Raw genomic sequence first — 20,319 nt, forward strand, 5'->3', positions numbered from 1 at the left:
GCATGATCTCAGCTCACGGCAACCTCTGCCCCCTAAATTCAAGTGATTCTCCTGCCTCAGCCTCCCAAGTACCCGGGATTATAGGCACCTGCCACCACACCCAGCTAATTTTTGTATTTCTAGTAGAGACGAGGTTTCACCATGTTGGCCAGGCTGGTCTTGAACTCTTGACCTCAGGTGATCCACCCGCCTCAGCCTCCCAAAGTGCTGGGATTACAGGTGTGAGCCACTGCACCCAGCCCAGAACTTGTAATTATATATTTACGTGTGTGATTATTTGAAGTCTGTCTCCTATTAGAATATAAGCTAGTGACCACTTCATTTTTCTCAATAATTTGTTAAATAAGCTGGAAGTTGCTGTAAGAACCATCGTGTCTTTTGGAAGCACAAGCTTGCTGATATTCTTGTCATCTCATGACAAACCACATGGCAGAAAACAGGGTTTTCCAGCTTTGGATACTTTTACCCATTTTTATATCATAAAACCATTCAGATTTTAAACTTTTTGAATTGGAGACAAACTTTAGGTCAATTTTCCACTTTCAGTAACAAAACTAATTTTATCTCCTTTGTCCATTTGCTTTATGGATCTTTTTTAAGGAAAGCCTTCAAAAATCAGAGTAGTGGTTTGTACATTTTAACAACAGGTTAATCTTTAAGACCAGTAAAGATGAGATTTCCATAAATAAAGCAAAATTCCGCATTTAAGTCAGTTGTTGGTGAATGACAAAATATTAAAATATGGCCAGCCGCATTGGCTCATGTCAGTAATCCCAGCACTGTGGGAGGCCAAGGTGGGCGGATTGCTTGATCCCTGGAGTTTGATACCAACTTGGGCAACATGGCAAAACCCCATGTCTGTAAAAAAATACAAAAATTAGCTGGGTTTGGTGGCATGTGCCTGTGGTCCCAGCTACTTGGGAGGCAAAGGTGGGAGCATTGCTTCAGCCTAGGAGGTGGAGGTTGCAGTGAACCAAGATGGCACCACTGTATTCCAGCCTGGGTGACAGAATGAGGTTTGTGTTGAATTAAAAAAAGAAAAAAAAATATTAAAATATAATAATTTTTGTATGTGTAGAACAGGACTTGTGTTGAAAAATAGGGAATTTAAAATGGAGATATATGAATACCAAACACAAGTATTTGGATTTATTTTCTAGGTAGTGATGAGCTATTTAGTTTGGGAAGGTCCTAGCATCAATGGCAACCATTTAGCACTTACCAAGTGTTTGTTATTTTGTTGGAGTATACAATTAGAGTACACAAGTTCTGTGTGTTACCTCCCTGTCCCGTGCCCCACTTCTACCCCCCACTCCCACCTTAGGGAGAAAGTTAAGAAGATACCTAGTGCATAGTTTAGTTGAAAAGTGGTAAAAAGTGTAGTTCTTTAAAAAGGATGTTACAGTGTAAAGGATTTGCTGGAGGTGAAACCCCAGAGCTGAGACTGGAAAGGGAAGGGGTTGCCATAATTCACTGATGAGGATGAACTGTGGTCGTAGTTAAAAATGTAGGTTCTGGCATTAGACATAGCTTTGTTTCTCACTGACTTATTTATAAATTATGTAATGTCTCTAAACCTCAGTTTCTTCATCTGTGAAATAGAGATAATATCCCTATCACTTAGGATTATTGTAAAAATTAAATGAGATAATGCATGCATTACATTTAGCACTGCTGGGTAAATGTTGCATAATAAATATTGGGTTGCATAATACTAGGTGGGATGACGGCATAGCGATGAGTTTCTGAATTAGAGTAGTAGCTATTGAAAATCTGGGATTTGAGTAGATGAGAGTGAGGATAAAGCTGATGCTAAGATTTCTTGCCTGAATGATGGTAGAAAGACAAAAGTAGGGAAGTCTGGGAGCTTTTTTTTTTTCTTTTGAGACGGAGTCTTGCTCCTTCACCCAGGCTGGAGTGTAGTGGCGTGATCTTGGCTCACTGCAACCTTCGCCTCCCAGGTTCAAATGACTCTCCTGCCTCAGCCTTCCAAGTAGCTGGGACTATAGGTGCGTGTCACCACACCCAGCTAAATTTTGTATTTTAGTGAGAACACATTGTGATCTCAGTGTGTTCAAGATCACATTGGCCAGGCTGGTCTCGAACTCTTGACCTCAGGGGATCTGCCTGTCTCTGCCTCCCAAAGTGTTGGGATTACAGGTGTGAGCCACAGAGCCTGGCCTCTAGGAGCTTCTTAATGAAGTCATGGACTGTATCATCTTCACATCTATAAGCCTACCAGAGTGTCTTGAAAGTGCAGTAGCTTAATAAATGATTGTTTACTAAATGAACAAAGGAGTTTAAAGTTGATGTTGTAGTATTCAGATAGGCAGTAAGAGATGTGCTGGTAGAACTTCAGAGAAAGTTCAGGCCTAGTGAGACCTAATTTGAGAAACAATGTTAGCTTTGAAAGAAAAGTGAAAGCACTAACTTTACCCACCTTTTGAAATAGTATCAACATGTTATAGAAGTTTTAAGACTTAAGACATTATTATGTAACAATGTTTATAAAATGAACAAAGGACGTATTCTTTGTCACTGACTTCTTGGTTTCAAAATGTAGCAAGAATGAATAAACCAAGATACAAGTTGAACAAGGTGCAGGCTCATCCTGTAATCCTTCATTGCACAGCAGATAAGTTCCTGAAGTTCCGTTGATCTTTTATGTGTGTCTCTGTGTGTCGTGCATCATATTTTAAATATTTTCATTAAGGTAATCTGTAGTTCTTAAATAACCAAGAAGTTAGTCTTTGTTCTGTAAATGATCATTTACTTTTTTTTTGAGATAGAGTTTTGCTCTTGTTGCCCACGCTGGAGTGCAATGGCGTGATCTCAGTTCACTGCAACCTCCACCTCCTGGGTTCAAGCGATTATCCTGCCTCAGCCTCCCAAGTAGCTGGGATTACAGACATGTGCCACCACGCCCAACTAATTTTGTACTTTTGGTAGAGATGGGGTTTCTCCATGTTGGTCAGGCTGGTCTCGAACTCCCGACCTCAGGTGATCTGCCCGCCTCCGCCTCTCAAAGTGCTGGGATTACAGGCGTGAGCCACTGTGCCCGGCCCACTTTCCTTTAAGTATTAATTTTGTATATTGGATTCTTTTTAAAAAGCACATTTTTATTTTCTTTAGCTGAATTGATGGCTTCCGGAGAACTGGCATAGCTGCAGAATATGAGTAGCGTCCCAAGAAGAGTGCTTTGCCTTTGGCACAAGGATCAGAATAAGGGTGAATTGCTATTACATAGAGTTTTTCGGTAAAAGTCACTGAAAAGTAAGTAACGTTTTTGTTTTGGATATATGTTTCAAAGAGCATGCAATCTGGCAGGAATTGACAGTTTTGTGTTTGTTTTGTAGTAATAGTTTTGTGCTTTGGCCATGCTTTCTTTACTACAGAATGTTCTCTAGATTAAGGATGTTTTTCAAAGCAGTACCTAAAACGTGAGCACTTAAATAAATGTACAGGGCATAGAAACATTTTTGCCAATATTATTGCTTGAGCTTTCATGGAATGCTCAAAGTTGAACAGTAATTTTAATAATTGTGAAGATATTTAGAGAAAGAATCTCTGGACATATTTAAAGAATAATTCATTTGGCCGGGCGCAGTGGCTCTAGCCTGTAATCCCAGCACTTTGGGAGGCCGAGACGGGTGGATCACGAGGTCAGGAGATCGAGACCATCCTGGCTAACATGGTGAAACCCCGTCTCTCCTAAAAAAATACAAAAAACTAGCCGGGCGAGGTGGCGGGCGCCTGTAGTCCCAGCTACTTGGGAGGCTGAGGCAGGAGAATGGCGTGAACCCGGGAGGCGGAGCTTGCAGTGAGCTGAGATCTGGCCACTGCACTCCACCATGGGTGACAGAGCGAGACTCCGTCTCAAAAAAAAAAAAAAAAGAATAATTCATTTTAATTATTTTTTGTCTTCTTAATTTTTTGCTTTAATAAGACAATTACCATTACCGAGTTTAAGGAAACCTTGTCTTTGTCTTAGGTTCATAGAAAGTTTAACTATTACTGGATCATGCTTCATGCTGAAAAAGAAACTTAGTTTTTTACTCTTAACCAAGTAGAGCAAGCCCTGATAATATAATGAATGAGCAAATGTAGCTATCAATTCATTTAATGCAAAAGCAGGTAATGGACTAAATTGAGGCATTATGAAAAAGCTTATTATATTGGTTCTGCCAATTTTATTTCCTACATCTTTTATATAAAGCTTTTTAAAGAGGGTAATGTCTAAATTGAGTCTTGATTTTGGAGCCAGGAGAAGAAATTAAGGAGGGTTGGGGATGGGGAGAACACGTAAAAATCCTCTAGACATGACCTCTGTGTGTGCAAAGGTATAGTGGCACGAGAACATACAGATTTTTGAGGAAATTATAAGTAATTCAGAAGACTGGATTTGGGGGTTTTATTGGGAATAGACAGGTAAGCAGGGCCTGGCCTCTATGTCATGTTAGTGAGTTTAGATTTTATTGTGAGAACAAGTGGAGAGCTATTGAATGATATTAAGCAAGAGAGGAATATGATTTGATCTGCAGTTCATTATAAGGCTGTCTGAAAGGTGTAGGGAGGTAGAATTTTTTTTTTTTTTTTCTGACACAGAGTCTTTGCTCTGTCACCCAGGCTGGAGTGCAGTGGTATGATCTCAGCTCACTGCAGCCTCTGCCTCCCGGATTCCAGCGATTCTTTTGCCTCAGTCTCCCAAGTAGCTGGAATTATAGGCACGCGCCACCATGCCTGGCTAAATTTTTGTGTTTTTGGTAGAGACGGGGTTTCACCATGTTCGCCAGGCTGGTCTTAAACTCCTGACCTCAGGTGATCCACCCACCTCGGCCTTGCAAAGTGCTGGGATTACAAGCGTGAGCCACAGCTTCCAATCTGTGGAGGTAGAATTGATGGGACTCTACTGACTTTCCATCTCTAATCCAATACCTGTAATTATCAAGAAAGAAGCTAAAGACAAGTGTCCTGTTTCTGGCATGGGAAACTGGAGTAGGAGAGTGATGTATTCTTTGCAGCACTGAGTGGTGGAGTGGAAAAAAGTCTCAAGGATGTATCCAACAATGAAGTCATAAATTATAATTGCAAAAAAAGTATTACAGATATACATTGCTAGCCCAAGTTTCTGTAGCTCTGTAGCATTACTAGTTTGAGCAAAATGTCATGTTAACAGACAGTTCTATAAATATTTATGGACTTTATTACTTTGATGAATTCATATTACCCAGCACATTATACTAATATCTGAATCTGGCCATAGTAGGCACTTAAAAATTTTTAATGAGATGAGTGAATAATAATAGAGTACTTATGATACTTAACACCTTTAAACTCTCGAAAGTGTTTTCGTATCTTTTCTTTTATCTTCAGTTATTTGCCATACAGTAATCAGAGACCTCCAACTAGGGGCCCCCAAACTGTATCCTGCCTGTAAGTGAGTTTTGTTTGATTTGTAGCTGTTAAAAATAAATTTGAATTCATTGCCAAAAATTAAAAATGGACAGTTTTACATAAACGTTTGGATGGCTTTATTTTCTTGAAAAGTTAGATGGTCTGGCAATGCTAGGTTCACTATTTCTACATGGTAATAATTGGCTAGATTGGGTAGCAGTTGTTCAAATTTTGCCTGCTTAAGTAATTTCTGTCACCTGCTAGCCCCTATAGATAGCTGAGTTAGTGACTCCTGTTAACATTGTATTTATTGAGGTCTTTGGAGAAGGAGGTATTATAGACATGGAATAAATTCAGAAAACAGACATTAATTCCATTAATATTAATAACTGCTGTCTGCTGAGTGCCTAGTATGTGTTATTTCATTCTACAACACTACAGCATTTGCTATTCCTATTTTGTGGTTGAGAAAACTTATGGTTAAAGAAGGTAAGTTACAAATTAGGAAGCGATAGGGCTGGCTGGCTGCAGATTTCTAGACCTAGCATCATTTTCCTTTATATACTGGCCTTTCTAGCTTTTCTAGTTGAGCTGTTTAGGCAAAGGTAATGTTTAATTGTGTTTAAATTATTAAATTATAAGCAAGAATCCACTTTAGAAGTAGTGTTTTTAAAGGTTTGAAATAGTATAAAATTTGATTTAGCAATTTTAGATGATTGCATGTTTATATAACACACTGTTTGATAACATTCTCTGCTATAACTGTAATTTTATTTACTTGCTGACTTTTGCAAAAGCTAATTTGAAGAGTTTTACACATCCCATTATTGCTGTAAGTTTAAGTTTTTTGTGTTTTTTTGTTTGTTTTGAGACAGGGTCTCACTCTGTCACCTAGGCTGGAGTTGAGTGGTGCGATCATGGCTCACTGCAGCCTTGACCTCCCTGGCTCAGGTGATCCTCCCATCTCAGCCTCTGGAGTAGTCGGGACTGTAGGAGCACATGACCATGCCAGGCTAATTTTTTGGTATTTTTTGTAGAGATGAGGTTTTTGCCGTGTTGCTCAAGCAATCTGCCCACCTCATCCTTCCAAAATTCTAGGATTACAGGCATGAGCCACTGCGCCTGGCCATTTTTTCTTTTTGGTTTTCAAATATTGCCTGACAAGCACCCAACCATTTTTAAGTATTAAAAGGAAACCTGAATATTTGTCAAAGATAAAATTGGTAAAGATTCTTTCTAGGAATGGTAGTGTTAAATATAAAAGGTAGGTGGTTCTTTGGAAGAGAGGTTTTTTGTTTGTTTTCTCTAGAGATTAAATGATTTTCTCAAATATTGTAATTCTGGAGATTGAACTAACTTGGTTATTTAAAAAATTTTTTACTCATTTAATGTCTTCTGTATATATGGATATGCTTAGATTGCTCACTGTTAGAAGGAAGCGTTTGGTGATATACTTTGATGTTTTGGGAGGAACTCCATTCTAAGAAATGGAGTCAGAGGCCTGAATTTTGTTTTGTTTTGTTTTGAGACAGTGTCTTCACTCTGTTTCCCAGGCTGGAGTGCAGTGGGTAATCATGGCTCACTGCAGCCTTGACCTCCTACGATCAAGTGATCCTCCCACCTCAGCCCCTCTAGAAGCTGAGACTATAGGCGTGTATCACCATGCCTGGCTAATTTTTTTTTTAGTTTTTTTTTTTTGTAGAGATAGAGCCTCCCTATGTTGCCCAGGCTGGTCTCAAATTCCCAGGCTTCAGCAGTCCTCCCACCTCAACCTCTCAAAGTTTTGGGATTACAGGCTGAGCCACCATGCCTGGCTTGAACACACTTTTTTTTTTTTTTTAAACTTATATTTGGAAATCCAGACCCAATAGCTTTCATGAAGGAAGAGAATAACCAACACTTTAATGGTGAAGGCAGTTGCTTTGAGAATGGGATCTTATTCCTGTTGACATGTCTTTAGTGGTAGCAGTATGGTTGTGAATGATACAAAATGTAGAATTGAGGCACTAATAAGCACAGTACTGGACACATGGCAAAGAAGGGAAAATGAAGGCACAGAAGAAATGCATGGTGGTTAGAAATTATTTTAATTACTAATAAGTTATAACTTATCTTATTTTTCTTCCTCAGAACCTGCCAGGTGAAGGTGCATTTTTGCTTTTTAATTTGGCTGGAAGCAATTTATTTTTAAAGAAAATATGTCTCCTCTGAAGATACATGGTCCTATCAGAATTCGAAGTATGCAGACTGGGATTACAAAGTGGAAAGAAGGATCCTTTGAAATCGTAGAAAAAGAGAATAAAGTCAGCCTAGTAGTTCACTACAATACTGGAGGAATTCCAAGGATATTTCAGGTATTACCAAATATTGATTTGGAATCGCTCTTGAAGCAGATCATTTAGTAAATAGCTATTGTGTACTATAGTAAACATCACACTAGCCCTCCTCCTAGATTAATATTTCTTGCTGCTTATTTCTAGGAGATTAATATTTTTATATACGTGTTTTATAAATTATTCAGCGGTATTGTTGTTGGTATATAATAAAAGCAGTAAGTAGTCACCATTATTGAAAATAAAACTTGTGGGAGGAAGCTGACAAGAGTTTGGATACTGTATATCTAAGCTATTTTTAAAACCACTTTAAGATAATTTTAGTTCATCCTTTTTTTCCCCTTAACATATATGATGATGGATTCATCACTATTTAGTGTTAGTTTTTAACAATTTATTAGTGTTTTCTAAAAGCCGGAGTGTACTTCCTGAATAATCCTGCCAAATGTCATGGTATGAATCATTCAAGGATGATTATTCAAGGTTATCTTTACAGCTATTTTCTTCTAACTGTAAAGTTTTGAAGAATCTTCATTTTATCACTGCAAAAATTAATTTTCTTTTCACCGTTTTTTTGTTTTGTTTTGTTTTTTGTTTTTTGAGACAGAGTCTTCCTCTGTCACCCAGGCTGGAATGCAGTGGCATGATCTCGGCTCACTGCAACGTCCACCTCCCGGGTTCGAGCGATTCTCCTGCCTCAGCCTCCTGAGTAGTTGGGATTACAGGTGTGGCCACCACTCCCAGCTAATTTTTTTTTGTAGTTTTAGTAGAGACAGACTTTCACCATGTTGGTCAGGCTGGTCTTGAACTCCTGTCCTCGTGATCTACCAAAGTGCTGGGATTACAGGTGTGAGCCACTGCACCCATCCTGTTTTCACTTCTTTATTGCTTCTCTTATGCAACCAAGTTACTCATGTTGATAGGAGTTGAATTTAAGATCATAATGTTTCCGTTCTGCACTTTAAGATCATACATATTTTACGTACATATATATATATATATATATATATATATTTTTTTTTTTTTTTTTTTTTAAACAGAGTCTCCCTCTGTTGCCCAGGCTGGAGTGCAGTGGTGTGATCTCGGCTCACAGCAAGCTCTGCCTCCTAGGTTCACACCATCCTCCTGCCTCAGCTTCCCGAGTAGCTGGGACTACAGGCGCCTGCCACCATGCCTGGCTAATTTTTTGTATTTTTAGTAGAGATGGAGTTTCACCGTGTTAGCCAGGATGGTCTCGATCTCTTGACCTCATGATCTACCCACCTCAGTCCCCTAAAGTGCTGGGATTACAGCAGTGAGCCCCTGTGCCTGGCCAAGATCTTATATTTTTAAATTAGATTATACAAAAGTGTAATATCCGTTCTAAAATATTCTGTTGAAAAACTATATAACTTTATGCTTGAGAACCTGATGTTAGATAAAATTTCTATTTGTCTCTGCTTTTGAATTGTAAAAATAGATTGCCTATGATTTCGTGTATCAAAGGTAGACTTAAATAAGATAGAGGTGGTGATGGAAATATAGTTTGTCACATCCATATATCTGCTAATTGCTCGCCTCATCAAAAGAAAGGGTTTTTTGTAAATACAGACTCTTTTCTTTTCAATCCTCAGCCCAGTTTGGCAGTGAGTAAATATTCAAATGTTTAACCAAACACAGATCTTTTTTTTTTTTTTTTTTTTTTTTTTTTTTTTTTTTTTTTTTTTTTTTTTTGAGACGGAGTCTCGCTTTGTCGCCCAGGCTGGAGTGCAGTGGCCGGATCTCAGCTCACTGCAAGCTCCGCCTCCCAGATTTATGCCATTCTCCTGCCTCAGCCTCCCGAGTAGCTGGGACTACAGGCGCCCACCACCTCGCCCGGCTAGTTTTTTGTATTTTTAGTAGAGACGGGGTTTCACCATATTAGCCAGGATGGTCTCTATCTCCTGACCTCGTGATCCGCCCGTCTCGGCCTCCCAAAGTGCTGGGATTACAGGCTTGAGCCACCGCGCCCAGCCCAAACACAGATCTTTAGGAGCATGATGGTTTTACCTGTGACTTCAGCCTTATCTCAGTTCTAGATCAGTTTACATTCAGCATTCATTTGTTAATCATGTACAGGTTACTGCTATGGATATTGTGCTGAGGGATGGCTGGGCGCGGTGGCTCATGCCTGTAATCCCAGCACTTTGGGAGGCTGTGGCAGGAGGATTGCTTGAGCCCAGGAGTCCAAGACCAGCCTGGGCAACATGGTGAGACCCTGTCTCTACAAAAAATAAAATCAGAAACAAATAACCAAGCATGGTGGCACGTACCTGTAGTCCCAGCTACTTAGAAGGTTGAGGTGGGAAGATGGCTTGAGCCTGGGAGCTTGAGGCTGTAGTGGGCTATGATTGTGCCACCACGCTCCAGCCTGGGTGACAAAGCAAGCTCCTGTCTGAAAAAAAATCAGGGTGGTTGTGGGGTGGGGGGTGGTAAGAATACAGAGCTGAATGAGACATCATTTCCTTCAAACTTAAGAGTAACCGGATAGGCTGGGCGTGATGGCTCATGCCTGTAATCCCAGCACTTTGGGAGGCCGAGGTGGGCAGATCACCTGAGGTCAGGAGTTCGAGACCAGCATGGCCAACATGGTGAAACCCTGTCTTTACTAAAAATACAAAAATTAGCAGGCATGGTCGTGGGCATCTGTATTCCCAGCTACTCAGGAGGCTGAGGGAGGAGAATAGCTTGAACCTGGGAGGTGGAGGTTGTAGTGAGCTGAAATCGCACCATTGCACTCCAGCCTGGGCAACAAGAGCGAAACTCCATCTCAAAAAAAAGAGTAACCAGATACATTTTAAGCTGTAAAAATATTACAAAGATCCTGAGATAACACAAGAAAGCAAGCCATTTGCACTCTGAGGATTCAAAGGATAAATAGAAGTTTGCCAAAAGTAGTAAAGGTAGAAGTGATTTTTTTTTTTTCTTTAACCGTGAATTTTGTGGCCAAAGTGGAAGTGATTTCTGTATGTGGACAAATACGTGAAATGTGAATCGGCACTCAGGGAACTAGAAAGTTATTTTTAAAATATATGGACGCTGAGGAGTGAGTGACAGAAATAAGGCTGAAGAGCTAGGTAGGAACCAGATATTGATGTTTCTTGTTTGTCATAAGGGGAGCAGAAGTTCTAAGGAGCCAGGAATCTCAAATTCACATTTCTTTGGGGTTAGGCAATGACTTTATTTCAGGTAGTAGTGGGAGAATAAGAAGGACGTATAGGAGGTTATTAATGGGAGTTTAGATGAGGAATGAAAGTAAGGAAAAGGGAGTGGAATAAGCAAAAAGGGGAACGGATAGATCTGAAGAGATTTCAAGAAGATTTAAGTCGTAAGATTTGGGAGGTGTGGGAGAAAATTATCTGGGGAGAGTCGTAAGGTTTGAGTGGATGGCAGTCCCTTTTATATCTTCTGTGATAGGGAGCAGAGGGGAAGAATTGTGGTGTGAGGATTGGGAGAGATGAGTTATCTGAGGTGTCAAGCATTCAGAAGGTAAATAGGACTGGAGCTCCAACAGAGGTCTGGGCTTAAGATAGAGGAAGAGTTGTGTGTCGTTACTGTATGAATTGTTACTGAAATAGCGGGACTGGATGGGCTTTTCAGTTGTTGAAGGGTTGAAGTTCAAGAAGATTCTCATCTTGTTTGTTAATGAACAAACTTTGCTTTGTATATTTAATTTTTAAAAAGTGGTAAATTGACTGAAATAATGCCTTTAATGTTACCTGTTTTCCTTTTGCATACTAAACGCTTATTTAAATATTTTGGAGTTAAAAGCATTTAAAACAAATTGTTGTGTTTTCCCAGAGAATTTCCACTCAAGGACATAATTTTAAGACCTACTTTGATGCTAAAAATGCATGTATAATTTAAAATTTGAATATAAATTGGCAAAATTGTTTTTCATTCTTATCTAATAACTGACAAAAGTCAGTTTTCTCTAGTTTTAAAAAAACTCTGAAATACGTTATTAGTTCTTTGTTTATGCTTTTCAGAGGACATATCTTCAGCAAAAGGCAGTTTAGAAACCTTGATGTATGCCTACTGAGAACATTAGAGAATAACGCTGCCTGACTGGCAGAAATTATTTAGATAATGAAGAAACTGTAAGATTTACTAATTTAGCCTTGGAAAAATTTCATTTAAGAGAAAATAAAAGTTATCACTTCATAGCACATTTCCAAAGTCTGGTAGAGTCTAAGATGAATTATTGAACCAGTTCTGTGGAGAGAGAAGTAAGTTAAGAGTTTCCAGGTACATATGATCTTTGAATGAAACTTAAGTGAGTTTTCTTAGTTAAAAAAGAAAAATAAAAGGTGTGCTATATTGGTAAAGGTTTATTTTTGATGGTTTTTGAAAGTTTGGAATTCTTTTGAGGATTATTTAATTGCTTAGAATAATATCTTTTACATTGAAGCTACCCAAATAATTTGCCAAATGTCTTACAAACTTTTGTTTAGCAAAAGACAAAGATTCTACTCCAATTTTTTTTTTTTTTTTTTTTTTTTTCTGAGACAAAGTTTTGCTGTGTCATCCAGGCTGGAGTGCAGGGGTACGCTCTCAACTCAATGCAGCCTCCACTTCCTGGGTTCAAGCTATTTTCCTGCCTCAGCCTCCCGAGTAGCTGGGACTACAGGTGTGCTCCACGATGCCTGGCTACTTTTTGTCTTTTTAGTAGAGATGGGATTTCGCCATGTTGACCAGGCTGGTCTTGAACTCCTGACGTCAGGTGATCTGCCTGCCTCGGCCTGCCAAAGTGCTGGGATTACAGGCGTGAGCCATGGCACCTGGCTTTCTACTTCCATTGAGTTTCCTAAACTGGTGATAGTGTAACCATCCAAGGTTCTGAAATGTGTTAACTCAGTAGTTTTTATCCTCTATAAGTATATTTTAAAATAAGGGATTCCCTACCGTGGGATCAAGAGTTCTAGGATTGTTCTGTAAAATTAATTTTAATAGAAGAGTAAGTCCACACTTTATGTTGTCAGTTGGTTCTTGAAAACTGACTTGAAGTGAAACTATGGATAATGAAACTAATTTTTTTTCCTCATCAACATTATAATGAAGAAAATGATGTTATTTGAGGACCTGCTGTATGTTCTTTTGCTTAATGTTTATAACACATTAAAAACATCAGAAAATGAAGGGGTAGCAGTGCTACCTTTAATTAATACCTCCATTTGACACACTATTCTTATAAAATAAAAAGTTTTCATGGTTGTTTGCCAGTTAGTACCAAGAACCTATTGACAACATTCATTAAGGGCTTTTTTAAAAAAAATTCTTTATTTTTCCTTCTCTATTACCCTTGGCGCAAGATCTCTGTATAATTAAGGGCTTATTGCATGTGTTTGCATCTCTAAAAGGTAAATCTTTAATTTAAATGTATCAAGAAATGGGAACTTCTTTTGGTTGAAAAAAATTAAATTACTGTGGGGAAGAGTGATAAATGTAGCTTGGAAAGTATAAAGTTTAGTGTTTATTATACAGATTGTTATACTTAGTTATCATACATTTTTTATGATAATTTTCCTTTTGTCTGGATTAGCTAAGTCATAACATTAAAAATGTGGTGCTTCGACCCAGTGGAGCAAAACAAAGCCGCCTAATGTTAACTCTACAAGATAACAGCTTCTTGTCTATTGACAAAGTACCAAGTAAGGATGCAGAGGAAATGAGGTTGTTTCTAGATGCAGTCCATCAAAACAGACTTCCTGCAGGTGAGTACAAATCATCTCAGGGTCTAACATTAGTAGTTTTACAAGAATATGACTAGACTACAGGCCAGTATTCAGTTGAATTTATTAGCATATTAAAAGGATTATACATCATGAACAAGTAGGATTTATTCCTGAAATTCAAAGATAGTTCACCATATGAAAATCAATCTATGTAATACATCATTCTTGACAGAATGAAGGATGAAAACCACATGATCATCTGTATTGTTGCAGGTGAAAACATTGACAAAATCCAACACTCTTTCATGATAAAAACACTCAACAAACTAGGAGTAGAAGGAAACGACTTAGCGCAATAAAGGTCATATGCAAAAACTTAAAGCTAACATCATACTTAGGGGTGAAAAACTGGAAATGTTTCCTCTAAGATCATTAGCAAGGCAGGAATACCTGCTCTTGCCACTTCTATTTAACATAGTACTAGAAGTCTCAGCCAGAGCCTTTAGGCAAGAAAAGGAAATAACAGGCATCCAGATTGGATAGGAAGAAGTAAAATTACTTGTGTTTGCAGATGACTTGATCTTATATGTAGATTCCACAAAAGAATACAATTAGAAAAAGGAGCAGGGTTTTTGGGGTTTTTTTTTTTTTTTTTTTAGATGGAGTCTTGCTCTGACACCTAGGCTGGAGTGCAGTGGCGTGATCTCAGCTCACTGCAACCTCCACCAGGGAGGAGAATTTAAATTACAGTTGTGAAAAGTTACCTTGTTGCATAAATCTTAGACACTTGCCTGTTTATGAAAATTATTCTGAAGTTTTACTCTTGCTGTGGAAAATGAGTCCTGTAAAAAAATCACATGGTATGATCAGGTTCCTCTGCCCCCTCTAACCCCTTTCATAGTGGTTTTTTTTTTCTTTTAATGCCTTTACAGGCGCTTTTTCTTTTCTTTTCTTTTTTCTTTCTTTTTCTTTTTCTTTTGGGACAGTGTCTCTCTCTGTCACCCAGGTTGAAGTACAGTAGCAAGATTCCAATATGTTGCCCAGGCTGTTATCGAACTCCTGGGCCCAAGCAATTGATCTTCCTTGGCCTCCCAAAGTGCTGGGATTATAGGCGTGAGCCACTGCCTGGCCCTACAGCCATCTTTTTAGGAAAAAATCTGTTGCTTAAAATGAGTTCTCCACTATTACATTAGTCTTTAGTTCTGTCATCTTCAACATTTTACTATTACTTATATTTTATAGTTGACAAACTTGAATTTTTTCGACTTAAATATGACACATTAAAAACATCAGAAAATGAAGGCGTAGCAGTGCTTCCTTTAATTAATGTCTCCATTTGACACCGTATTCTTGTAAAATAAAAGCTTTTTATGGTTGTTTGCCATTTAGTACCTACTCATTATGTGTTCATGCCACCAAACTGGAGCTATATCAATTTACTAAACTATTGAATTTTAGAATCAAGAAATTGAGGCCGGGTGCAGTTGCTCACACCTGTAATCCCAGCACTTTGGGAGGCCGAGGCGGGCAGATCATGAGGTCAGGAGATCGAGACCATCCTGGCTAACACAGTGAAACCCATCTCTACTAAAAATACAAAAAATTAGCCGGGCATGGTGGCGGGCACCCGTAGTCCCAGCTACTCGGGAGGCTGAGGCAGGAGAATGGCGTGAACCCAGGAGGCAGAGGTTACAGTGAGCCAAGATCGCGCCACTGCTCTCCAGCCTGGGCTACGGAGCAAGACCATCTCAAAAAAAAAAAAGGGTCAAGAAATTGAATACTATTTAAAATTCTTAGAATATGTCAGAGGCTAGTTTATATCTCTGTTTTAGTTTTATTTCATCGTAGCCGTATTAATGGAATCACTAGTTTTAACAATTGATATGTGTAAGAAAAGCACGTCTTCAAATACATTAGAGTGGAAAGCACAATATACTGTCCGGGGACCCAATTTTGAACAACATAGCATAATGAAAAAATACGGGCTTTGGCCATAAATAGATTTAGGTTGAAATTCTAGCTCTGCCTGTTATTGCTGTGTGGTTTTAGGTAAGTCACTTAATGACTGAGTTTTAATTTCCTAATCTCTAACATGAAAATATCACCTTGGCCGGGCACGGTGGCTCAAGCCTGTAATCCCAGCACTTTGGGAGGCCAAGGTGGGCAGATCACGAGGTCAGGAGATCGAGACCATCCTGGCTAACACGGCGAAACCCCGTCTCTACTAAAAAATACAAAAAACTAGCCAGGTGAGGTGGCGGGCGCGTGTAGTCCCAGCTACTTGGGAGGCTGAGGCAGGAGAATGGCGTGAACCTGGGAGGCGGAGCTTGCAGTGAGCCGAGATCCGGCCACTGTACTCTAGCCTGGGCGACACAGCGAGACTCTGTCTCAAAAAAAAAAAAAAAAAAACCTTGATTTCAGGGCTTCTTAAAGAGTGAGAGCTCATAAATGTAAAGTATGACTTCCCTATGCTAGGGAGTCAGTAAGTCATTGGTGTTATTAAAATAGCTAGCTGTGGGCTTAACTCTTAATTCATTCTGTGATCTTGGGCAAGTCATTTTAATCTCAGGTTTAGTTGCTTTAGCTGCCCAAAGGTGATATATACTTTGCAGAGACTAGAGTAAAATAATTAGTGTAAAAATACTTTTTTTTTTTTTTTTGAGACGAAGTCTTGCTCTGTCGCCCAGGCTGGAGTGCAGTGGCCGGATCTCAGCTCACTGCAAGCTCCTCCTCCCAGATTTACGCCATTCTCCTGCCTCAGCCTTTCGAGTAGCTGGGACTACAGGCGCCTGCCACCACGCCCGGCTAATTTTTTGTATTTTTAGTAGAGACGGGGTTTCACCGTGTTAGCCAGGATGGTCTCGATCTCCTGACCTCGTGATCCACCCGTCTCGGCCTCCCAAAGTGCTGGGATTACAGGCTTGAGCCACCGTGCCCGGCCTAAAAATACTTTGAACAGTATAAAGCGTTTAATATAAGCATGGCGTTTCAAATCAGTGGACAAAAGACTAATATTTGATAAAGTGTTATCTATAAACAAGACAAGTAACCATTTAGGAAGATAATACACTTGGATCCTTATTATCTCCTTTTATTCACAGTGACCAAAGATTTGAATGTAAAAAAAGTATTGTAAAAAATACTTTCATCGTAATCTCTGGATGGAAAAGAATTTTCGGGTATTACATAAAAACTAGAATTAATAAAGGAAAAAGATTGAAAACTTGTGTTAAAAAATTAGACAGTCTCTAGCAAGGAACAAAAGACAAATGAAGAAAATCATAGCCAGAGTGACAAAGTTAATATTACTAATATATTATACAAAGACTTATTTTGCAAATCAATAAAAAAAAAAAAAGTAGAGAAATTGACAAAAACTGCAAATAGAGAATTCAGGAAGCAAAACAGATGGCCCTTAGACATGAAAAAATTCTCAACTTCACCAGACTCAAATTCCTACTACCACATTGGTAGCAGTGTGAGGGGAAGCAAGATACTCTCATATACTTGGTAGGAGCATAGAGGTTTTTGTTTTGGTTTGGTTTGGTTTGGTTTGGTTTGAGGACTATGTAATGATGTCGGTTTAGTTTAAAATTGTATGTTCTCTCAGTAATTCTTATTATAAGGAGTTTATCCCACAAAAATATTTGTGAAAGGATGTTAAGCATTGTTTGCAACTTTGAAAAATTAAAACATTTCAAATGGTCATCAGTCGGAAATTGGCTAACCAAATTAAAATATAAAATTTTAAAAAGTATATGTAAATTCATATTTATACAATACCTCGAATGTTCTTTGAACTACCATTAGTTTCTTCAGAATAGAAGCCATTTATTCTGCTGGATAAACTTACTTGTAGAGAATGTTTTGGAGTATGTGTTATCAGAGATACACCTGTCACTGTTTCTGACATCCAGTGTCAGTGTTCATGTTGTCAGTACACAATGACTTTTCCATAGTGTTATTAATGTAATTACCAAATGTTTATTCTAGCTTTTTTTTTTGCTTTGTAAATTTTATCCTATTAAATGTTTTCAGGTGTGTGTGTTATTTAATTTTTTTGCTTCAGATTCTAGCTCTAAATTTTAGTTTCTATGTAAGATGTATATTCTGTCAGAAAGAATTGGTTGATAGGCACTTTGATTTGTTTTCTTTTTTTCCTGCTGTTTCTTCTATTTCTTCAATATTATATAAAAATGATAAATCTTTTTGTTAAAGTGAGTGATTTGGGGATTTAAAAAAATTTTTATTTTTGGTCACCAGCCATGAAACCTTCTCAGGGGTCTGGTAGTTTTGGAGCCATTCTGGGCAGCAGGACCTCACAGAAGGAAACCAGCAGGCAACTTTCTTACTCAGACAATCAGGTATGTTCATTTGAATCTTTTTAGCATTTTGAAAAAATGATAGTTGGCCAGGCACGGTGGCTCATGCCTGTAATCCCAGCACTTGGGAGGCCAAGGTGGGTGGATCACTTGAGGTCAGGAGTTTGAGACCAGCCTGGCCAACACGGTGAAACCCCGTCTCTACTAAAAATACAAAAATTAGCCAGGTGTGGTGGCACATACCTGTAATTCTACCTACTCAGGAGGCTGAGGCAGGAGAATTGCTTGAAGCCAGGAGGCGGAGGTTGCAGTGAGCTGAGCTCGTGCCATCTCACTCCAGCCTGGGCAACAGAGCAAGACTCCATCTAAAAAAAAAGAAAAAAAAGATAGTCATAGACTATCAAGGGTATTTCTGCATACCTGAAATGTATCATTTTAGCAAACCCAAACCATAGAGTAAGAGAACTTTGAAGCTCTTTTGTAAGTAAATTTATGAATTCTCTTTGGCTATGCAAAGAGGTGATCACTTAGTCCATTTATTGGACTAAGCAGTGAATAAGATTTCATTTTTGTCGGGTTCTTTTTATAGGTTAGATTTTAGGGGGGACATTTTTATTGAGATATAATTGACATGCAGTAAGTTGTATATATTTAAAGTACAATTTGATATATTTTGACTTACATATATCCTTAAAATCATCATCATAATCAACATAGTGAACATAACCATAACTCTTGAGTTTTCTTATTGTCCTTAGTAATCCTTCCCTCTGATCCCTATCCAGAAGCAACCACTGTTATGTTTTTTCCCACTGTAGATTAGGTTGTAATTTCTGGAGTTTTATATAAATGGAATGAATGTGTAATATTGGGAGGGCAGGGTCTGGCTTCCCTCATTGAGCATAATTATTTTGAGATTCAGACATTCCTTGGTAGGAATTTAAATTGTTGAAATATTATTTAAATGTATAAGTGTTAACACATATAGCAGAAGCAAGTATTTATGGTTTCACAAGTAATAATTCTCATTAGTGAAGTCATAAATTCAATTTTGTGGGTCATGACTAATTAAATTTAAAAAGTAGAATAGAAAATAATAGAGCATATTGTACATATTAAGGATAAATACTGATTTTTCAAAGTTTTATTTTGGTTTATTTATACATATATATATAATAGGTTTTGATGTAAAATATTTCTTACTATACGGCCAGGCGTGGTGGCTCACTCCTATAATCCCAGTACTTTGGGAAGCTGAGGTGGGCTGATTCCTTGAGCCCAGGAGTTTGAGACCAGCCTGGGCAACACGTGAAACCCTGTCTCTACAGAAAATACATAAATTAGCTGGGCATGGTGGTGTGTACCTGTAGTCCCAGCTACTTCGAAGACTGGGGTGGGAGAATCACCTGAGCCTGGGAAGTTGAGGCTGCAGGAAGCAGTGATTGTGCCACTGCACTCCAGCCTGGGTGACAGAGTAAGATTCTATCTTAAATATATATGTGTTATATATATACATATGTTATTATGGGATGGGATGATGTTCAAAATTCTGAAAAAGTTGCAAAACAGTGGACATGTAGTATGCTACTGTTTGTATAACAAAAAGTAAAATATTGATTTGTATTTGCATAACAGAACAAGGGAAGAATTAGTGGGAAAAGGAGAAGTGGAAGAACTGAGTGATGGATGGGGATAGTGAGACTTACCATTGGTCTGTGGCTTTTAATATTACTTTGATTTGTGAACCTTGAGAATGTGTCACTCATTTGAAAATAAATTTAACTTTTTAAAGTATTCATTCGGATGACCTTAGAAGTTTTAAAATTTCCTATCCTAAGATTGTAATTCTGTAAAACAAAAGTAATGGGACATAACTTCCATAGAAAAATCACATAGCTCTTAATGTAGAGATATAAAACTTAACTGGCAGAGTGTTCATGTAAAGCTCTATTTCCCAACTAATGCTTACATTGCCATATTCTCTTTGAGTGTTCTTGCTGTGTCTTAAGGGTAGACTCTTTGACTCATCCTCACAGTGAACTCTGTCACCTTCCCTCTCCCTATCATATGTTTCATTTCTCCAAACTAGAACCCCCTCAAGAGTCATATGACTATTTTGTTGGCATTTAAGTTGTGGCAACCAAATGTCACTGTCACTTTTTCTTAACGTGTCATAATCATAATTGGATATTTTTTTCCTCCAAAGATCAGTTCTCATGCTGATCACTAGAGCCATGTCTTTGTGTGTCTTTTTTATTTTTATTTTTTGTTAGTAATTCAAAGTAGTGTTCTTGCCTCCTCTCCAGGTGTGCTGTGGAGTTTTTAAGTTTATAAGAAAGCCATAGGAAAATAAGTGTCAAGCTCAGTTTTTCACACTGACTGTACATTAGAATCACCTGAGTGCTTTAAAAAACAACAACAACAAAAAACAACAACAAAAAAAAAACTGATGAATGAACCTTACCCCAGACCAACTGGAATAGAATCGCTAGAGATATATCTCCATTTGTATGTTTTCCTTTTTTTAGAGATAGGGTCTTGCTCTATCGCCTAGGCTGGATTGCAGTGGTACAGTCA

At 38.3% G+C, this 20,319-nt stretch overlaps 2 protein-coding genes across 5 annotated transcripts in view; one reads left to right on the forward strand and one right to left on the reverse strand.

Annotated features, from left to right (window-relative positions):
* CNOT9 (CCR4-NOT transcription complex subunit 9) overlaps positions 1 to 20,319 on the reverse strand; it is an 83,257-nt gene that overhangs the window by 32,699 nt on the left and 30,239 nt on the right. The window lies entirely within an intron of this gene.
* Positions 1 to 20,319, forward strand: part of USP37 (ubiquitin specific peptidase 37) — a 124,967-nt gene that overhangs the window by 2,391 nt on the left and 102,257 nt on the right. For 3 of the 4 annotated variants that reach the window (XM_050751258.1, XM_050751255.1, XM_050751257.1), the window contains exons 2-6: positions 3,133 to 3,273; positions 5,374 to 5,433; positions 7,525 to 7,748; positions 13,288 to 13,459; positions 17,684 to 17,784. In XM_050751258.1, coding sequence (XP_050607215.1) covers positions 7,593 to 7,748; positions 13,288 to 13,459; positions 17,684 to 17,784 — 429 coding nt within the window. In that variant the 5' untranslated portion in view covers positions 3,133 to 3,273; positions 5,374 to 5,433; positions 7,525 to 7,592. The remainder of the gene's footprint in view (positions 1 to 3,132; positions 3,274 to 5,373; positions 5,434 to 7,524; positions 7,749 to 13,287; positions 13,460 to 17,683; positions 17,785 to 20,319) is intronic. The other variant, XM_050751256.1, reaches the window with a different exon arrangement.

This window comes from Macaca thibetana, chromosome 12 (genome assembly GCF_024542745.1).
Source record: "Macaca thibetana thibetana isolate TM-01 chromosome 12, ASM2454274v1, whole genome shotgun sequence".
Taxonomy (NCBI): Eukaryota; Metazoa; Chordata; class Mammalia; order Primates; family Cercopithecidae; genus Macaca; species Macaca thibetana.